The sequence below is a fragment of the Lytechinus pictus genome, chromosome 11, assembly GCF_037042905.1.
Source record: "Lytechinus pictus isolate F3 Inbred chromosome 11, Lp3.0, whole genome shotgun sequence".
Lineage (NCBI taxonomy): Eukaryota > Metazoa > Echinodermata > Echinoidea > Temnopleuroida > Toxopneustidae > Lytechinus > Lytechinus pictus.
In genome coordinates, this window is record NC_087255.1 from 17,104,453 (window position 1) to 17,126,828 (window position 22,376).

Below are 22,376 nucleotides of genomic sequence, written 5' to 3' on the forward strand. Positions count from 1 at the left end.
ATGGGTTTTTGAGGGAGAATTTTAAAACAAATGATACATTCAAAGTTCAAATTGTACTTTATAAAACTTTATTACTATTTCATATGAACTGATAAATACAGAAATCCCTGAAATAAAATAATTTGAAATCAAAATCATCTTGTTACTGGGATCATGAAACAAAAATACAATTCATTACCTTTAATCTCTGTATCAGTTCTCTGTAAAACTTTAAGAAAAAAGGCCAAATTATTTCACTGCAGCAGGAAAATCGAATGTAGGAAACTAATTTCAGAGATTTTCTCTCTCATTGCAAAACACTTAGCACTATCTGGGTCTTAATAGGTCCTTGAAAACCTGGAAAGTTCTGGAAAGGCCTAGAATTTCAAAACATCCTTCCCCTAAAAAGTATCTATGATTTCATAAAATGCATGTATTTCTTAACAAAATGGTAACTTATTTTTTTCTTTGTTTAAAAACCTGAGGATTTTGAATTCTTCAATTATAGATACCGTAACATTCTCTAGTGTCTCATTCTTCTATGGTATTGATGAACCTAATTAAATTAACACTGAAATTAAAAGGTTTTCCTTTACCATAGATGAGCATTTTATGAAAGCATGTTTTATCCAACAAGTCCTTTTTATCTGACAGTGACCATAGTAAAAGTGCTTCTCGGCCAATCGAAATCAAGGAAAGTTGTCAGATCTGACAACTTGTCAGACAAAAAATATCGATGAAATGCCCCCCGACAAAAAGCACAGCAAACCACTGTACATGTAATACATAATACATATGTAAACTTTACAGTCACTCAGAGCCTCTTAATATAAACTCACATCAATGCAGCACATACACATGAATATATTTGCACAAAGCAGGCTGTACACAACAAACTGATCTGTAACTTTTGGACATAGGGGAATATATGTCAGAATTATAAAAACAGTACAATGGCAGACTCATTTCAAACCAATAAGTAATGAAAATGAAATACTGCTGTTTCATTTAAAAAAATCTACTATTACATCAATCCTGGTTTAAAACTATACTTTGTACACACTGATATGTATTGGTTGTTCATGGAGATGTAGGTCACAACTTCTTTGCCAGTTACCACAAATTGTACAAATCAGTTGTTTTCTGTGGGCGAAAGTGGAAATGAGAACATTCTAATTCAATCTGTAATCATATATGACATCAATTTCATGTGTCCTAAGTTTAATTGCATCAGTTACCAAGGCAAGACTTTCTCTACAATATAGCATTTTTCATTATTTTACACTTATGAAAGACAAATTAATGCTTGCAGTAAACTCAATGCTTTCAAATTTTACTCACAACTTACACCATACAAATATTTATTTTAAACATTAAACAAACATGCAACTTGAAAAATAAACCATTTAGTTTTCAAGTCCACCCCAGAAAATGTTTATTTGGATAAATAGAGAAAAATCAAACAAGCACAACACTGAAAATTTCATCAAAATCAGATGCAAAATAAGAAAGTTATGACATTTAATACAGTTTCGCTTATTTTTCATGAAACAGTTATATGTACAACTCAGTGAAATGCAAATATGGATACCCTCCACTCACTATTTCTTTTGTTTTTTATTGTTTGAATTATACAATATTTCATTTTTTACAAATTTGACAATAATGACCAACTTGACTGAACCAAATAATGTTAGACAATGGTAATCCACATGTTCAGGGAGGAATAAATCTTTTCTTCACATGACAATGAGGAAGAAATTGAAGTATTTTATATGATGAAATACAAAAGAAATAGTGAGTGGGTGACGTCATCAGTCTGCTCATTTGCATACCGACCAGAATGTGCAATCTATTTTGTGAAATTAAGCAAAACTTTAAAATGTCATAACTTTCTTATTTTACACCCAATTTTAATGAAATTTTCAGTGTTATGCTTGTTGGATTTTTCTCCTTTTATTCAAATCAACTTTTTGTTGGGGTGAACTTGTCCTTAAAGAATGGATGACAACATGCACCTTGCAGGTGAATCATCGATAAAAAAAACCTTAAAGAGTAACAATGTGCTATTTTGAGACCACCAGAAACACTTCAAAGTACTTCAAGGTCAAGCGCACACAAAGTTCCATATCTCTTGCGTGTGCATGTTGTTCCTTTAATGTTGGTATGGTTCCATATGCTGTTAATTGTGTCATGAAGTACTTTTCCTGTAAATGTGTGTGTGCAGAAGCATACAACAAGCTCTATCGATTTTTTAGAATATTGATGAGGCGGACGCTGTTAGCTCCCATCAATAAATAAATCTGCATATTACGCCAATGAATACACAGAAAATCTAAATAACATATACCCTTTAATATACTTATGCTCACATTACTCTGAAACTAAAATAAAAAATCCAGTTATCAAAACCACAATGCCAATGGTGTCGATCCGCAGAAAGTTCTATTCATCGGGGGGGGGGGGGGGAATATTATACAAATATACAATGACACTCGAGGATCTGGCTAAAACTATTCGCATCGAAGGAACATCATATAGTACTATTCTCCCGAGGGCCATCGGCCCGAGGGAGAATAGTACTATGTGATGTTCCTGAGTGCAAATAGTTTTAGCCAGTTCCGAGAATGGGTCATTGTATATTTGTTTTATATCCCTTCCACTCATATATATTCTTCGTTGATACCCCACTTTTACAGCAAAACGATTTTTAATGAGTCGATGATGGAACAATCGTTGAGAAGTTGAGAAAACAATAAGCCTTGCCGTATTGATCGTCTGTTCAGCGAGCGCACCTGGTTAGTGCAGCTCGCCGAAAGTTGCCCGTGGCATGCAGTAGAGAGTACCGTTGGGCTGAGCAGCGCTCTGCTCGCATCGCGCTGCACAGCTCGCGAATCGAGTAGGGGGCGGGGTAAAAAAACATGTAGTTCACTTTTTCCCTAGGGAAAAAATGGACTGCGTGACGTCAGCAAGGAAAATGAACTATTTCATGGCAAACGTTTTTCGTAGTAAAACTATTCTTTTTCTCCTTGTGTACACTCTCAATACAACAATCTTAAATAAGGGATAATACATAATAATACAAAGCACCACCCCCCCCCCATGAATAGCGCTAGCGGATTGACACCCATGCACAATGCTAACATACAAAGAAATACATGGTTGTTACAGGAGCAGCCATTGGGTATTTAACTTCATTAGCAAATTTTTAGTTAATTTCAAAGCATATTTTTAATCTAACCATCTTAATGTCATTTATCAGACATATAGTATTGGATGATGCGGAGTAATGTCAAAGTACATGCAAAACAACTTTATATTATATCTATACATGTACATGTTACTTTAATATGAAATTCACAAATGTACATAATGGCTGGATTTCGAATATGGTGGCCTGCATTCTGAAGTCATGTTTCATTTAAACTTTGGTCTATGTGGTTAACTATGGATAGCCACTTGTGACATAAGCCTGTAAGAGCAGTGGTTCAATTTATCAGCTCATTCGACCTCAAATCATTTATGAATGTCTGGGAAGGATAAATAAATAAGTTATCTCAACCACAAAGAATCTTGAAAGAGCAGAGTAAAAGATACCAATAACAAAATTTGACCTTTTGGCTTCCCATAATTTAGAAGAGTTAGTCCATGGTCAAAGTTAAATTGGATTTCAGAATACAGACCAATGAATAACGTATTTGGTTCAGTTTTGTGCAAATTTTGTATGTGATAGGTTAATACCAGCTTGACCTTTCACCTACATTGGAATTCAAAGAAATTCTTAAATAACATTCAGGGATTTCAAATAGGAATGTTACTTTTCACTCTTTCTAATTATATTACAGAATTTCAAAATATTACATGTACATTAAATTTGCATATTATCTAAGTTCCAAACCAATAGACTCGTATTTGCAGTTTAACTAAAAACATTTAAAGCAATCTGGCACATAACTAGCGATAACATCATTGTGACAAAATTATTGTGAATAAAAAAAGTGAAATTGTACTTCAAGCTCTCTTACTAGAACATACAGAACTCAACTTTGTGCGAATCTGAGCCTTTTTTTAGGGAGAATTAACTGCAATATCCGGAGGTCTTGCTCCATTAAACACAATTCAATGGTGGTAATCACTGAGAAACACCTTGCTGCTGAATTCCTTTCCACAGATATCATTTATCACATGGGTAAAAAGTGGCAAAAGTTTATAAATACCTTTAATAGAAAAGGGCAGTAGTACAGCAGCCATGACTTTAACCATACACTGCAGTCCAATGATGTATCCATGAGATAGAAGATAAAGACACTTCTCTGTAGATTACCCTACAGGGATCAATTAGATTTGGCAATAGGTATGTCACTGTATCATACTAATGGGAGTCTGCAAGACGATTTTAATGCCGACTGACTTTGTGAAAAAAAAAAATTAATTCAGTCTCAGAGATGTGAACTCTCAATACGATTCAAACTCTTCCACGACGGAATCCTGCTTCGGCCTCCATATACCCGTTGTAAGATCGCTACCAGCACTCGCCAACACTCCACACTGTAAATCAATGGCAGTCAGATCACGCGTGTGCGTCGTCAACTTACACATGGTCTCGGGGTTATGGCTAGGGTCGCTGATCCTTATGGTGGAATCCGTCGAGCAGGTGTAGAGCGCCCCCATGGTGTACATGATGTCCGTGATCTTGCCCTTGTGGCCGACGTCGTACGTCTGGATGATGTCGAAGCTGCCGTGGGTGGGGTCGATGACGCGGACGTTGCCATCGCGGTGACCGGTCCAGAGTTGGCCGTGTTGATAAGACATGCACATGCAAAAGCTCTCCAGCTGTTTGCAGAATAGAGCAATAAATTTATTTAGAGAATATATTTATTCACTGATTCTCCACATGCATATAAGCTATAAAGCATCTGTGACAATTTCTAAAAATCTCAATAATCTGTGACATATTCTTGTAATGCCCGATTATTCTCATTCGTCATTCATCTGTTCATAGAATAAACAAACAAATTTGAATCAAATATAAATCTATTGAAAATTGATGCTCTACAAATTACTCAAAAGCATTTAAAATACCAAGAGGGGTACACTGGTAATTATTAAGCATATTAAGGAGAAATGAAATCAATTTCATTAGAAGCAGCACTCTCCTGTCAATGGAGATTGGATATGTGAGCTCTACAATTTGCATTATTTTTATCATAATTTTGTTCACTGGTAGCTTGAAAACTGTCATGCATATCCCATCAAGTGTGAAGCTATGTCAGATTGTGCTTGTTTATTTCTAAAATGGAGTTTGCAGATAATTCTAGCACACAAAATGGCCTATTACTCACATTGAGTTTTTTGTAAACACAGTGTGCTCGGCGGTCAAAGATAGCGATGGACTTGTCTTCACTGCCAGAGATGATGTAATGGTCATCAGCTTGGACGGTAAGGACTGGACGTTTGTGATGTATCAACTGGTCAACAAGGCTGTTCTCATTCACTGTAAGTCAAAGATGAGCAGTAAAACTATTTAATACACATGCAAGTGCAAGTAATTAAAGGTTAACTTTATGAAACACTCCCAGGACTCCCTATCTCTAAAATATTAAAATTTCTATTATGAAATTTTGGACCTACCTCTTGGATCAAAAAGATATATGCTTCTGTCATAGGCTCCTGCGATGATCATATCATGTTCGTATACCACACTCAAGAATGCTGATTTCCCCCTTTAATAAATGGAAAAAATTGAAATAAAGAAAAGAGCAGGCTTAATCACCACTTCAACACATCAATATCACCATGAATCAATTAGTGACAGGTGCTTACACTAAACACAATTTACTGTATGGACCACAATGCCAAATATTTCAGATATTTCATCGAAATGCTCACTAGACTAGCATTAGTAATATTGTACAATAAGATCAACTATTTGGAAAGGGTTTCATGGTGGGAGAAAGAACGGCCCACCATAATGTACAGGATTTCAATAAGGAAAGTAAGAAACTATCTAAAACTTCATTCAAACAATATTTTGTGATTTTCACACTTATTTTATAAAGTACGTAAAAATTCTATGTACTTTAAGATTTTAAAGAATTGTTCACAAACTGCAGACAGGAGATTTCAATGACCACAGGTGGGTGTTTCATAAAGCTGTTCGTAAGTTAAGAGTGACTTTAGGAACGACTAGTGATCCTTTCCTTTGGTAAATGGTATACATCAAAATGTTCATTGGCGATGGTTTAGCGTGTAAGAAAGGTTCACCAGTCGCTCTTAACTTACGAACAGCTTTATGAAACACCCCCCCCCCCCACGAAATATTAAAATGAGACCAAGAACAGCAAGAAGTATGTCCTTTTTACGACCATGTGAATTCAAACACAGAAGACTTCATATAAAAACACGCCTTGTTGTAAAGTCTCTGATGCAATGAAAAGAAATGATTGGTGTAAATACAAAATACATAAATTTGATTGGGTTTTGCAATGTTGCATTATCATGGCAAATGTGAGTATAATGTAACATAGTTTTAGTAATTTTTACACAAATAAATACACCATGTACCATTTACTATCATATAACAACTGAATACACGTACCTCCATTGCACACAAAAGAATATACCGGGTATAAGTGCATTGATTATTTTATCAGAACTTACTTCAATTTATGAACACACTTCATGTCATCGTTCATATCCCATAATTTCAACCAGCAATCCCAGGATGCCGTGCATAATAGATTATCCAAAGATGTGATGTCCCAAACCCAGCCCTAAAGCAAAGCAAAAATCATGAAAGGTTATTCAATTTAAATTCAAAATGGTTTGTTTTTACAGTATATCTCATTTGATTATCAAACAATCAAACAGGTTTTAGTAAATCAAATGATTTAAGATGCATTCTTTTGTAACTGAAAAGATGAAATTCTATTGCATAATACAGATACAAAAATTTGCAAAGTAGGTGTTCCATAAGTCAAATATGCAGCCCAGTCAAGGCATTTGAATATTTCGACCAGGGCCCTGTCTTACAAAGAGTTGCGATTGATCCGATCGATCGCAACTATGGACGGCCAGCAACGTCAACATCTATTATGCATGTTTGTTCAAAATATTTTCTCGCTATGATGTATATTCATGCATTCATTGTTTTCTTAAAAATTCACTGTGCTTCTCTTTATTTACAAAGGACATTGTGCAAATTTCCTGTAGAGAAATTTATGACACTGATGGATTTCCATAGAGTTACGAATGATTGGAGTAATCGCAACTCTTTGTAAGACCGGCCCCAGAATATCCAAATATACATCTTAAAGTCAAACAGATCTGTGGTCTCAAAAGATTCATCTTTTTAGGCAAAGTTACTTGATTTTCAAATCTGCCAAGACTAATGACAGTGATAAGACTGAACTTAATTAACAGCCCAAAAATTTGAATAATTATCAAATGAGATGAGTATTCTGAGGAGCATTTCATGAAAAGACTTGTCAGATATTTATTTGACACGTCCTGTTTCATATGACAGTTACAATTTTTTGTACAACTTCTGCTAGAGTTTGAGGTATGAAAGTTTAGAAATGAATGAAAATGATTTACGTCACCCCAAGTCCGCTTGGTGTTCACACATACGGTACCCATTGGAAGACTGAAGCCACTCACGCTGGCTTTAAACCATACCCAGAGGTGGACTGAGATGGTCAGTCTGGCCGGTGTTACACGTACGCCCAGCCGCCTCCGGGCCAGCCTCAATCAACTTTGGAGGCATGTGAAACACGGGTCTTACTGCCTCAGTCTGTAAAAATCAGACCATTTTGCTTCAAGAAATACTCCCCTGTTCTAATTGATTTCTTACCTTGTGAGCTTTGACATCTTTAGTCCTGGCATCCTTGACAGACTTCTCAGGGTCGTTGGAATCCAACTTCCTCAAGTCCCACATCTGAAATGTTCGATCTCGAGATCCTGTGGCACACAACTCTCCATTCTGGCAAATGAAGTAGCAGTATTAACACGAGGTATTAGTTTGCAATATTATCTCCTCGAGTTAATTAGCCCTAATTCGACGGGGAGGGGGGGTGGGAGCAATCTAGTGAGTGAGAAGTCAATTCGACCCTCCTCCCTGCATGAAATTTGTGACGGCTATCACCTCGTCATGACATGTTGTGTCAACTTTGTCACCCTGCATGTTTTTACTTTGTGATAGATAAGGGTTTTGTTGCCGCAGAAGTGATATCTTGCAGGTCGATGAACAGCAGAACTTGTATTTTACAAATGACCTCTTTTTAACAGGATTCACATTTTATCAAGTTTTAATATTCACACTGTCTTGTTTAACCTAAAAAGTGTATAGCATTAGCTAATAGCATACCCATAGATCATGAATCTTTAATATTTTACTTACATTCATCAGATGTACACAGTCAATAGCAGCTATATGAGCCATATTGAGTGAGAAATGTTCCATGTTAGTTTCTTGTTTGGCCCAACGGTGATGGGTTTCTTCTCTGTCGATGCAAGCAAGCTTCCAGTTGAAATCGTCGTCTTCAACTGAGAGTGACAGAAAAGGGTAATAAAAAGTTCCTGATTATAATCACAAATTCACAACTCATCAACCAATACCAATTCAATTATTCCAATTCATCATTAGATTACATTCAGTCTGTTTAGTCATTTAGTCTATTTCTTCTTAAAATTGGCAAGAAGTGTTTGAATTATTCATTTTCAATTGCCAGTATGATATAAAATACTTGGGGAAAAAATTCAACAACAAAAAGCTACGACAAATTTACTATTGCTTAAATTTGTATCCTCCTTTTATGAATAATGAAAATATGACTTACTTTGAAGGGATTGACCATCTTGCAAATTAAACAGCACTGACATGAAAATAAACACTTTTTATTATTAAAATGCATTGCTAAATACTGTTACGTTCAAAATAGCTTTCATGAACAAAATACAAAAAAAAGGTAATCCAAGCTTGATAATTACTCATTGAATAAATATGAGTTTAGCAGACATAAACAATTCAGAATCTCCCAGTTTCATTGACAATGTGTGCATTTGCACTCTCTGACAAAGGGAAGAAAAAGTTTATTCCAAGTCAATTCCATTTTACATAGTTTATCAGACAGTAATGATGGGAAATAAAGAGAGAGAGAGAGGAGGGGGGATGGGTGTACCTGGAACAACAGGATAGATGCCTCTCCAGCGCTTCTTGAATCGCACCTTCCATTCCAGGTTATCAGAGACAATCTCATGAAGCATCTTACACACCAATCCAACCTCTCTGATGACAAGTCTGGCATCAAGGAAGTCAAAGATATTCAGGAGTAGCTCCCTGGGGAGAGAGAGAAGAGTCCAGTGTTCTCTTTGTTCACTGTCCAAAGATATCCTACCATCAGAACTGATGCTCTGGTCAGTCCCAACCATGGAATCTTCACCTTCAGTTTCATTTTGACCATGACTTAAAGACAGGGTATCTTCACAATCTGTTGCTTGGACAGTATCTGAACATTGCAGAGTGACCTCTACATGATGTCCTGGAATGTCCTCTACCTGTTCTCCTGAAATGCTTTCCTCCACCGTGTCAAGTTCAGAACGTGTATCATTCACATATTCTGTTGTTTCAGATGTGCTTTCATTTCCCTGGATGCTCAAGCCCATGTGAGGTGCAGCGTAGTCTTCTGGTGCAGACTGTTCAACCTCCAATTGTTGGTCGGGTATGGCCAAAGTCTCTATGTGAACTTGAAGATCATCTACCTCATCCCTCAAGGATTCTTGGATCCCTTCCTCAGCCTGCAGTGATCAAATAAGAGAAGAAATCAACACAATTATCAAATCATTTTATACATGTATTTCATTTACTTTACATAAGAATTTGACTGAGAAAATACTATTAAAAAAAGGGCTTTCAAATGAAGGTTGTAAAAAAAAAATTTCCTTTTCCCAATTTGCTCTGTCATTTCAAATGCATAATACCCATGCAAATATACACAAAAATGGTAACATATCACAATGACCCTTTACCCATTTATAAGTCATGAAATAACTGACTGTATCAAAGGTTTTTTAGGGATGTGGTTCTTGTTGCATTTAAGTTCATTCCTCCATCAAGTAAAATGATTTGTGTGAGAGGAAAAAGAAAATCTGAAAAATGGAATGGTGAAAATTTGAAAGATCTGAGGAGGAATAATGCTGTTTGAATTCAAATAAAAAAGACTATCTCAAATTATGAGAGTAGACTGTAGCAAGTGGCAAAGAAACTCTTCCATTTGTCATCATGAATTTAGGTATTTTTCCCTGGCATCGTTTCCCTCAGAGCAGTATAACAGCAATATTATAATACCGCAAGCCCTCATACAAAAAATACCAATATTCTGAGTAAAACTATTGAAGAAGATGACATTCTTTATATTTGTGTATTTGAGCAAATGGAATAGTTCTCTCTACACTTAGAAGCACATTACCTATGGGGTGAAAATCTTCACAGTAAAATCTGAGATTTTGGAAAGTTAATGATTTTTTAAATTAGTTGTAAAAAATGTAAGTTTACAATTTGTACAACTTAAAAAAATCATTGACTTTCTCAAATCTCAGATTTTGTTCAAAATTTCACTCACCCCTTCCTGTCTGCTTTTCTGTGACCCATTTCATAAAACTTGTTACAATAACAAATTTGCAAAAACAACTTATAGCTACTGAAATCCTTACTCTGATTGGCTAATAGTGAATTTGTTATAGAAATTGTGCATTTGTTATTTAACAAGTCTTTGTGAAATGGTACCCTGATCTATCTCAATTGAGTTGGTTCTATTTTTTGTACTATCTACAAGAGATAGAAACGAGCTAGAAACGAGCTACAAGTGAAAGAAAAAACTATCAAATTCCTCCTGGAATTAAGAGAAACCTGTATTGAAAGAAGATGTCTCAGAAAGATCTTGAGTTTGTAATTACCATGATTTTTATCCTGCTATATCCTCCCTGTAGTCATACCACCAAGTCTCACCAGGAGAACCTGAGGAAGATAGAACTCGTCTCATTCAGCTACAGTTATCTCTGAAAAAAAGAAGAGATTTTAATCATATACAACATACAAGCACTTTAAGTTTGGTTAGTATCACAAGCTATGACATGTTCATGATGTTCGGGGAATGAATTACCGGTATGTAAGCTATCTTATGAAAGACATTACAATTGAAAGCAAATTTGTAGGATGGGGGTCGGGTGTCCGGACGCTTTATATTTTTGAAGCCTTCTTGTTTGTCTTTGGATTACACTAAAAATATGAATTCAATAGTTGTAACCATCTTCTATTTTGTTCTCTATATTTCCTAACATTTGTACTAAAAATTAATGAAACTTCGCTCGTAAATTTTTCCAAATATCTTTCTAAAATTGATCGTCCGGACACACGTGCACAACCTGTCCAAACACACAACTGGGTAGACGTTTTACTAATGACTTAATGTCATTGATAGATTATAATCAACTTGGCTGCCAGAAAATGTGAAGATGTCGGCATGTCACTACATTTAACTGGCATTATCCTGGTTTAAGTCACCACTCCATTCACTGCCGTTCATTTCGTCAGTGGCGGCGACTTCTTTCATCTCCCATTATACGAACGCACACACACTGACCACACTGTCACTGACACACAGGAGAAGAGATGACAGATGTGACTTATTGCAGGATAAGGCTAGTCTTGAGGACTCCATGATGATGTTTTTAAAAAATATTTTGACATGTATTTCTTCATCATGGAGTCTTGAATCCCCGTCCATTAATATAAGAGACACATGTACACAAAGATGGATTTCCCTAGGAAATCCATAGTTAGAGGGTGAAATCGGTTTGTATTGTCGAATTTTATTTATCTATGAACATTCAGGCGCCTAATGCGTATAAAGGGATAAAAATTATTTCACTATAAATGGTAAAAATGAGACGTTTCTTACCAGACCCGATCTCCCGTAGAACAATTTATAGATAAAAATTATTATTTCACAAATATTAAAATTTAATATGTGATTATAAATAATAAAATTTAATACGTGATGATAAATAATTATATACTGATTATTTATAATAATCACATATTAAATTTTAGTATTTGTGAAATAATAATTTTTATCTATAAATTGTTCTTCAAAACGGCATCGCTAGTCGGAAGTACGTCATCACAAAGGGGTTCAAGGGTCAGGTCTATTGTCTTTGCTTTGTTGACAAACGGATCGAGGGATCTACGGGAGATTGGGTCTGGTAAGAAACGTCTCATTTTTACCATTTATAGTGAAATAATTTTTATCCCTTTATACGCATTAGGCGTCTGAAGGTTCATAGATAAATAAAATTCGACAATACAAACCGATTTCACCCTCTAACTATGGATATCCCAGGGAAATCCATCTTTGTGTACATGTGTCTCTTATATTAATGGACAGGGATTCAAGACTCCCATGTCATGATGAAGAAATTATACCGGTTATGTCAAAATATAAAAAAAAAACATCATCATGGAGTCCTCAAGACTATAACTTATAAGGTCATTTCGATTTAACTACATTGATCACTCAAAATATGGAAAGAAAATCTGAGGCCAACTCACCTATAGAATTTTTGGCCACCTGTCAACAGCACAAATCTAGTAGTGGCTTAGTGCCATTGGCATTGCCTACGTACCCTACCTACCCTAGCCGCACATCACAACTAAGCCGTAAGCGGGAACTCATGATTATGCTGGTGCAGTAGGGAAGGCGGCTCGAGGGACGAGTGTCCGTGCAAACACTTTTTTATTGGCAAACCGCTGCCCTAGGCTTAAGTTTGATGCCAGTTTAATTATGAATAAGTCTTTATTCTGTAAACTTACCTTTGTAGCCACATAATGACACAGTAGGCTAGTCTGCCACGTGGAAGTTTCAGTAATCATAGGATATAATAATAAGCTAACAAAGAACGCGATGAGTCATTTCTTTTAAAAAAACATTGCAACACACAGATTGGTTCATCGACTATTTATAAAATCGAGGCCCTGGGAAATGAGGGCGTGGTCAACATTTTCTACTCATAAAAGGCGCTGCGACAGGGTCCCGTGATAAGAAATAAAGAGTAATGAACTGAATAAGAATTACTAATAATAATGAGAAAAAAATGAATGAATAAATCAATCAATGAATAGATGGATGTATGAATGCAAAGAATATTTTAAAAAAGATTAATCGATAAATAAATGAAATGAATTAATGAATATATTTTTTAAATAAATAAATGAATAAATAATAAATAAATAAATAAATAAATGAGTGAGTGAATGAATGAATAAATAAATAAATATGAATATAAGTAATGGGGTATTGCAAGAAAATATTTGCAATCAGCTGCGAATCTCCCAACAATCAATTTATCAATTTTAACAGTAGCAAATCACTTCTAACTTCTTGTTTCAAATAAAGTATACAGACCAGAAATTGAGTGCAAATTTGCAATTAAATTATGATTGATTTCGGGGGACCCAAAACTGAGTTGCAATTGATTTGTAAGTAGGTACATTAAGAGCTCGTGAAAACATAGAGTTTTCAGTTTTCATTTTAGTTTAAGTTTTTATTTATTTCTTCTCATTTGTGAAATACAAAATTCATACAGATGGCATGAAATTTAGCGAATTTGAAGCCAAAATAAAATACTCATATTTTCATATGGGTTCCCCTCTCCCTTTTACCTCGCCAGTCAGAGGGGGGGGGGGGGGGGGGCTCGTGCCCCACGGTGTCCCTCCGTAGTCACGCCGCTGGCCATATATGCATGGATATATTCAATATATTCGAATACTGTTGATATTTAGATATTGGGCAGTCGGATCTTTTCTATTCTACAAACTAAACAAAACAAAACAAAACAAAAATTCCGAGCCATCAAAGAATATTTGGCAAAAGGTATAATTAAACAGGTATAGTGCGTGATCGAGTGGGACACGGCTGACTCCCGGGGCTGACATATGTCCTTTGAAAATAATCTAAATAATATGATTCTGGCAAAGGCTATCGCGACTTATTAATATATATATATGGTGAGATTTCCTAAAAGTGATTATCATGTTTAGCTGTTTCAAGGAACTATGGGGCCTATATATTATAGTCCATAGTCCTGTTTGGGGAGTTGAAGTCACTGTGCATGATGGGTCCAGGGTTGGCTCAAGTACCAAAAACAAGTCCACCCCAATAAAGAGATCATGTAAATAATTAAGACAAGAAAAAAAATTATGACATTTTGAGTTTTCGCTTGATTTCACAAAACATTTATATTCTTGTTCAGTAAATGCAAATGAAAGGCAGATGACATCAACCACTCACTAGCTACTTTGAATTTCATTATTATTATATGACATATGAATTATTCTCATTTTCTCCTCATTTTTATGTGAAATAAAGTTTTATTCTTCACTGAACTGCGGTAATTAACCTTGTTTTCACATTTTGTGGTTGACAAAAGCCCGTCTAGCTTATTATCAAATCTGTAAAGATTGAAATATTCTGAAAATAACAAACTGAAATAAATACCATCGACTGTCTCATTTCTAAATTACTGAGTTGGATATTATACAACTGTTTGTGAAAACTAATCGAAACTTTAAAATGTCATAAGTTTCTAGAATATGTTACATCCGATTTTGATGAAATACAGCGTTATGTTTCTGTTATTTTCTCTATTGGTTCGAAACATTTTTTTCCTCCCGTGGACTTGATCTTAGAGGAAAAAGAAACGAAGGAAAGAAATTAATCAAATAGAGCAATTTGTCATGAAACCTTATATTATTTGATTAAGAAAAAAAGATGCTCCCTAAAGGTTGTCTTGTCCACGGCATCAAAATGCAAACTGGCGACTCGTCTGGATAAGGTACAATGCGGGTGGGATTATTGTTATCTTTAATTTGTTACACAAAGGGCACTAATAGGAATATGGGATGATTGTGTATGGTTTCCGGATCAAATTGTGATTGTGATAACAGGCCTCCAGTAAGAAATTTAAGGAGTGAGCTATCCCCACTAATATCTTCATCATGGATCCAGGATTTACCAAAGGGGTTGAACTTTCAAAAAATGATAAATAAATTTTAACCCCGAAAATAAGAATCAACAAATATATATAAATAGATAGATAGACAGGCAGATAGATAGAAAGATAGATAGATAATTCAAAAAGAAATAAAAACTCCTTAATGAAAAGTATTTCATTAATGATTAAAGTATTTCATTAATGATTAAAGTATTTCATTAATGATTAAAGTATTTCATTAATGATTAAAGTATTTCATTAATGATTAAAGTATTTCATTAATGATTAAAGTATTTCATTGATGATAAGTAGATAGATAGATAGATAAATAGATAGATATATAGATAGATATAGAGATAGATAGATAGGCCTAAAGATAGAAATAGTATGATACAGGTAGATAGAGAGATAAAGTCATAAAGGTGATGCACCACTAATTGTGAACCAATTTTGAAAAGTGCCCACCCCTCCCCCGGCGTTATTAGCCGAACATGGGGTACCCGGGCGAGTGGACCAACATTTCTATTGAGCGAGCAAAATTTTGATTTTTAAACTAATCTTGTTGGGGGGATCCATGGCCCCAGAAGCCCCCATTTGTACGCCAGTGCCTCCCCCAAAGAGGAAAAGAGCAAATAAAATCTGGTGGGAAGGGGGGCACAGTGGCGTAACAGGCGGGGGGGGGGGGGGCAGGCTGCCCCCCTGGCCGATTTCAACGGGAAAAGAAAAATGGGAGGGAGAAAGAAAGGGAAAGGGATATAATTCAAAATGTTTTTTTTAGATAAAAACTTGCATCGCAGTACATAGCCGAATTACAAAAAGCTTGTACAATATAATAAAAAGATCGATACCGAGGATAAGCATATAGTGTGGAATATAACAACAAAACCATGATACAATAAAGCAACAAATATGGTACATAACATAAGATAAACAAAATTATCACAAGACAAAATGTGTTCAATATGACATTAACGTCAATTACAAGAATCACAGAACTAAAAAAAAAAATACAAAGTCCAAGAATCAATATGAGAAAAAGGATGAGACATACAAATTATGCAAAAAAAGTACCAGATCGTGTACAATAAGGATTAGATTAAATATATGAATACACAAGAGATGAAGGATAAGGAGGAAAATATAGGCAGAATAACAAGAGCGAGCGATAGAAAAGAGGAAAGGATGAAAAAGGAAAGGGAAATATAATTAAATAGTGAAATGATAACTGAGGAAAAAACATTAAAAATTGAAAACGGAAGGAAAGAGGAAAAAGGAACGAAAGAAGAATATGTGAGAAAGAATTAAACCATTCCGAAATAGCTCTACTATTTAGCATGATTAAGAAAGGGAAATGAATTAAAAGATGACAAAATTGCAAACAAAAGCGGGAAAAGGAGATAGAATGGAATGAGCCAAAAGCTATAAGGGACAAGAAATAAAAAGAAAGAAGAACTTAAAGGGGAACTTAATAACACGACCGGGCTGCCGAGGATTGAAAATGAAGAAAGGTGGACCGTGGACTGCATGTATGCAAAATTGTGATGTAATTATGCTTGCTAAATTTTATGCAATAACGGTCGCAATCATAACTTAAATTGGCTAAATCTCCAAAGCTACTTGGGGCTTTGCCTCAGACCCCACTCAGCTTCATCTGTAACCTTCAAAGGGCTCTATAACGCCCCCTGTATGCAGGGCCATAGCTAGAGGGGGGGGGGGGGGTATGGGGGGCAGTGGCGTAACAGGCGGGGGGGCAGGGGGGGGGGCAAGCTGCCCCCCCTGGCGGAGCTCACCGGGAAAATAAAAAAAAAACGGGAAAAAGAAAAAAAAGGGAGGAAGAAAGGGAAAGGGAAAGGAAAGAAAAGAGAAAAAGGGAAAGGGGAAGGAAAGGGAAGGGGAAAGGAAAAGGAAAAGGGAAAAGAAAAATAAGAAAAACATAAAAAAAGGGAAAACGGAAAGATAACGGGAAAAGGAAGGAAAAAGAACAAGTGAGAAAGAACAATTCGCCCCGATATAATACATTAGCATGATTAGTAAGACAGGAAAATAAATTAAAGATGACAAAAAGGCAAACAAAAGCGGGAAAAAAAGGCAGAATGGAATTAGCCAAATCTAAATTGGAAAATAAAGAATAGGGAAAAAATAACGTACACTATACACTATAACGAGCGGGAAGAAAAATGGATGGTATATAGCATAATGTACGAAAGTCTATCATAAACTTGCTAAATCTCCAAAGGCTCTGTCCTAGAGTCAAGACCCCGTGCAGTGGAGGCTCTTCATCTGTAACCTTTTATGGGTTCTATAACGGGCCCCTATATGGACCTGCATTAAGCTTTACGTTGAAGCACTGGCGTACCAGGGGGTGGTTCCACAGCCAAGGGGAAATAAAAGAAAATAAAGGAGGCAGCGAAATGAGATGAATGAAAAAAAATATATGACATGATATTTGCTATAATGATGTAAAAATCTATCACATAATTAGAATTTCATTTTAACAGGCCATTTTTTTTTCTGGGGCTCTGCCCTGGACCCCACCCATAAAGCACTGTTATATGGATGAGTTGGACCATGGCCCCCAAAAGTTTTACAACCAAACAAAAAAAAGAGGAAAGAAAGGAAAGTGTATTATATTTTTCTGAATATCACGTTAAAATCTATCTTCATGTTAGATTCTCATGAAAAGGTTTTTTTTTTTTTATCTCGCTCGCTTCGCTCGCTCGGGACCTATATTAAGCTACTTCTTGCCAAAAGCGCCATACTCGGCCCCCTCGAGCATATAGAGCTTCGCCCTGATGCTGACAATCATAACACAAATCCTGTTCACCGTGGCGTACAAAAAAAGAGAGAAAAAAGGAAAGAGAGGAGGGTGAAATATGATATCATGTTTTTAACATTATGTCAAAATCTATCACAAAATTGGATTTTTGCAATAAAAATGTCAAAAAGATTTGCTCGCTCGCTTCGCTCGCTTATATATATATATTTGAGCGATACGCCATATCGCCCCCTCAAATGTTTTGCCTTATGACGCCATTGCCTGTTCCATGATATGACCGGGAAATTTTTGGCTCTTGCCCCCCCTGGCCACCGACCCCTGTTACGCCGCTGATGGGGGGGGGGGGGGTGTGACACCCCCCCAACATTCATGGCAGTCGGCAAAATCATGTACCAGTTGGCAAAATGGAGGATAGGGGAGAAAAAGAAAGAGGGAAAGAAAGGAAGAGAAAAAAGAAAGAAGGAGAGAGGGGGAGAGAAAGAAAGAAAGAAAGAAAGAAAGAAAGAAAGAAAGAAAGAAAGAAAGAAAGAAAGAAAGAAAGAAACGAAAGAAAGAAAGAAAGAAAGAAAGAAAGAAAGAAAGAAAGAAAGAAAGAAAGAAAGAAAGAAAGAAAGAAAGAAAGAAAGAAAGAAAGAAAGAAAGAAAGAAAGAAAGAAAGAAAGAAAGAAAGAAAGAACGAACGAAAGAACGAAAGAAAGAAAGAAAGAAAGAAAGAAAGAAAGAAAGAAAGAAAGAAAGAAAGAAAGAAAGAAAGAAAGAAAGAAAGAAAGAAAGAAAGAAAGAAAGAAAGAAAGAAAGAAAGAAAGAAAGAAAGAAAGAAAGAAAGAAAGAAAGAAAGAAAGAACGAAAGAACGAAAGAAAGAAAGAAAGAAAGAAAGAAAGAAAGAAAGCAAGAAAGAAAGAAAGAAAGAAAGAAAGAAAGAAAGCAAGAAAGAAAGAAAGAAAGAAAGAAAGAAAGAAAGAAAGAAAAAAAGGAAAGAAAAATAGGGGTACTAACTTCGAAGAAGGTTACGACTTTTAGAGTAAAGACAACCAGTTGGCAAATCCAAGTCCATGTAGCCAGGCTTAGAGCCCTACTAGTCAGCAAAATACAAAGGACAAATTATTTGGAGCTATAATAACACACAAAGTAAGCCCCCGGTCCTCCCCCAATATAAACAAGCTTGTGAGTTTGCAAATTATACCACAATTATTGACGATTTAACAAACACATTAGTTTTGTAAAATTAGAGGCAAGACTAGGTAAATAAATATGGGTTGGGATGAATTTCCAAGGTTTAAGTTGAATAATCAAAGCCAAAGTATAGTTGGCAAATTATAAAGTGGGCCTGTTAAAGTGGCAGAACACTATACGCTCTACCACTGGCGTAAATCCGGGGGGGGGGGGGGATGGGGGGATATATCCCCCCACTTTTCGAGGAGGGGGGGATGGCCTGTACAAACATCCCCCCCCCCCACTTTTTAAGAAAGTAATGAAAAAAAAATCACAAGAGATAATTGTTTTATTGGTGAAAATTCTTCCTAAAATACCGCTTAACAAATAAAACAATATTATTGAATCATAAAATGCAAATAAAGAGCCAGTTCACCATTTCCAAACGAAATACTTATTTCCTTATTATAACATTGAAGAGAAACCCCCATTTCTTCCAATTCATCAATGTTGGGGTCTTTGGGAAGGGATTAAGATGGAATGTCAAAAATTTTTGAATGTAATCTCTAATAAAACCATTAAACCATCATGGGGTAAAAAAGATAATAATATTGGAGGGGTATTTGCCATATGGACATACAGTGGCGTAACTACGGGGGGCATGGGGGGCACACCCCCCCCCCATCGGCTGACCAAAAAAAAAAAACGGGGAAAGGGGAAAGGAGAAAAGAGGGAGAAAGGAAGAGAAACGTACTGGGAAAGAAGAAAATATTATTCATTATAATGTTATATTATATTATAATTATGTTATGTTACATTACATAAGAAACATATTTATCATAACTTTATGAAACATAATTTGCCCAGGGCCTAAGTCTTCATTGTTCCTGGTGCTCGCATTGTCTGTTTAACGTGATATATAATCCTGTTGTACTAAAACATCCCGTTTTCAAGTCAATATAAACCAAATGTATTTCCTAGCACTTGAGTTATCATTGTTTTATGTAGTGACATATGCTTCTTTTTCACGACTAAAAAAGTGATTGCCCCATGTAAAGGTCTTCGTATATATGAAACATTTCCTGTCCGTGATTACGTTCGCATTAGTGGATTGGTGAGATATGTCTACTTTTCATAAATTCCTAAAATCAGTCCTTAAAATGTCCCTTCTGATCTGAATATCAAAAATTTTCAGCTCGCGCTTCGCGCTCGCATCATTTGGTTAATGAAATACGTATGGTCCTAGTTATTTCTTAAAAAAAAAACCTTAGAATGCCCCACTTCCGGTCTGAATTATCTAAATTTTCAGCTCGCGCTTCGCGCTCGCATTGTTTAGCGAGACAGGTACCTATCATGATTACACAAATTTGATTATAATGTCCCTTTTTAGGAGAGAATATGAAAAAAATTTCAGCTCGCGCTTCGCGCTCGCATTATTTGATCAGTGAGATACATATCAGTTTAATGACATCGTCCTTAAAATGTCTCTATTAGGGCAGTATAACTGGTAACTGAGCGCGCTCACTATAGCGCACTCACTCAGTGATTCAAAATTTTTGCTGGTGCCCCCCCCCCATGCCGTGATCACGGTACGCCACTGTGGACATATCAATGGCAATTCCTTGCATATCTAAAAACATGATTGCAAAAAAAATGCCAAAATATTTCAGTCATCCCCCCCCCCCACCCATCAACACGGATTTACGCCAGTGCGCTCTACCAGTCAGCAAAGTGATGTACAAGTACTGCCCCGTTTCAGATCTGAAAAGAACAGAACACAACACTAAAAAACTGGTAACTCTGCAGTTGGCAAATTCATGAAGACAAGTCTACAACTTGTAGACTTGTCTACAAGTTTGCAGTTGGCAAAAAACACAAAAATGTTCTAAGTTATATTTACAAATTATGTCGCCGAAGAATTTTTTTTAATTTATGGTGTCAGAATGTGCTTGGGGTGGGGATGGGTGGGATTGGGGGCAGGTTGGGGTTGCATCATTCCTGGTGCTCGCATTGTCTGACTAATGAGATATATAGTCCTGTTGTATTTTAAGTCCATAAAGATTATGCACCAAATTATCTCCTCGCACTTCAAGTTATTATTGTTTTATGAAGTGACATCTGCTTTTTTCATGACTATATACTTAAGGTGATTGCCCCCTATTAAGGCCTTAATAAAACATTTCCAGTCTGTGCTTACGTTCGCATTGGTGTGGACCGATTTAGATACCGGGCTGGTATTAAATCAACACTGGCGTTTTTGCAGTGCACAAATTCCTAAAGACAGTCCTTAAAATGTTCCCTTTTCTGATCTAATTATAACAAATTTTCAGCTCGCGCTTCGCGTTCGCATCACTTAATTAGTGAAATAGTAAATTCCTACAAACAAGCCATAGAAGGTCCAAATTGAAAAAATTGTCAGCTCGCGCTTCTCGCCCGCAATATTTCATTAGTGAAATACGTATCATGTTAATGATTACAATGACCACAAAAAGTGCTTCATGTACCAGTGTAATTCTAACAAAATCAGCAAGCGCTTGGCGCTTTCATTAGATGACTATGATGAGATACGTACGCACTTCATAAATTCCAAAAGATAGTCCTTAAAATGTCTCTTTTTAGGGTTAAGTTAAACAAAAAATTTCAGCCCGCGCTTCGCGCTCGCATTGTTTGTTTTGTGAGACAGGTACGTATCATGATTACAAAACTTTGCTTATGTCCCTTTTAGGACTGAATATCAAACATTTTCAGCTCGCGCTTCGCGCTCGCATTATTTGATCACTAAGATACATATCCGTTTAATGGCACAGTTTTAAAATGTCTCTATTAGGTCAGTATACCTGGCAATTGAGCACGCTTCGCGCGCCCACTTAATGACTCAAAATTTTTGCTGGTGCCCCCCCCATGCCGTGACCCACGGTACGCCACTGTTAGCAGTACTTAGCACTCTTGAAATTTCAGTTGAGACATCTTGCACAGAAGGTCAATTAAAAATTAACAAATCTTTGATTTTCATATTATTAATGCATATGGGGCATTATACTGCAAGTTAGCAACATCGGCACACTATAGCCTTTCTATTTTGATCCAAAATGTTTATTTTCACAGTGCAAATATCTTTGTATATTTTTGTATAATTTACCTTAAAGTATTCACCAAATGCCACTAATTCAATTCTAAAAATTCAAAATCTTTTAGCATGTGATTATTGTGGGGGGGGGGGGCACATCCCCCATCTGCCCTGTGCTCACGTTGGCGCTGTCACGCCAAATGTAGTTGGCAAATTTAGCTGGTACACCCCCCCCCAACAAAATGCTTCTGGCTACGGCCCTGCCTGTATGGACCCTTCAATTCCTACGTTAATCACTGGCGTACAGGGGGGGGGGGGGGGGGGGGGGCATAGCTTTAAACGAGATCAGTGTG

The 22,376-nt window shown here is 36.2% G+C and overlaps 1 protein-coding gene across 4 annotated transcripts; it reads right to left on the bottom strand.

Moving 5' to 3' along the window:
• Positions 1 to 51: 51 nt before the first annotated feature.
• Positions 52 to 13,016, bottom strand: LOC129270903 (F-box/WD repeat-containing protein 9-like). Of its 4 annotated transcripts, none has more exons than XR_010295162.1 (11): positions 12,848 to 13,016; positions 10,933 to 11,034; positions 9,159 to 9,774; positions 8,378 to 8,523; positions 7,832 to 7,960; positions 6,640 to 6,752; positions 5,611 to 5,702; positions 5,322 to 5,473; positions 4,575 to 4,812; positions 4,197 to 4,304; positions 52 to 1,122 (listed from the first exon to the last, which is right to left on the bottom strand). XR_010295162.1 is itself a non-coding variant. In XM_054908237.2 (9 exons), exons 2-9 carry the CDS (start codon positions 10,933 to 10,935, stop codon positions 4,435 to 4,437), a joined length of 1,629 nt encoding a protein of 542 aa, XP_054764212.2. In that variant the 5' UTR covers positions 10,936 to 11,034; positions 12,848 to 12,965; the 3' UTR covers positions 52 to 4,434. The 4 variants fall into 4 exon arrangements, 2 of the variants coding, with proteins under 2 accessions (XP_054764212.2, XP_063962955.1); XR_010295163.1 differs by having other exon boundaries at positions 12,587 to 12,851; XM_054908237.2 differs by having other exon boundaries at positions 52 to 4,812; positions 12,848 to 12,965.
• Between the last annotated feature and the right edge of the window lie 9,360 nt (positions 13,017 to 22,376).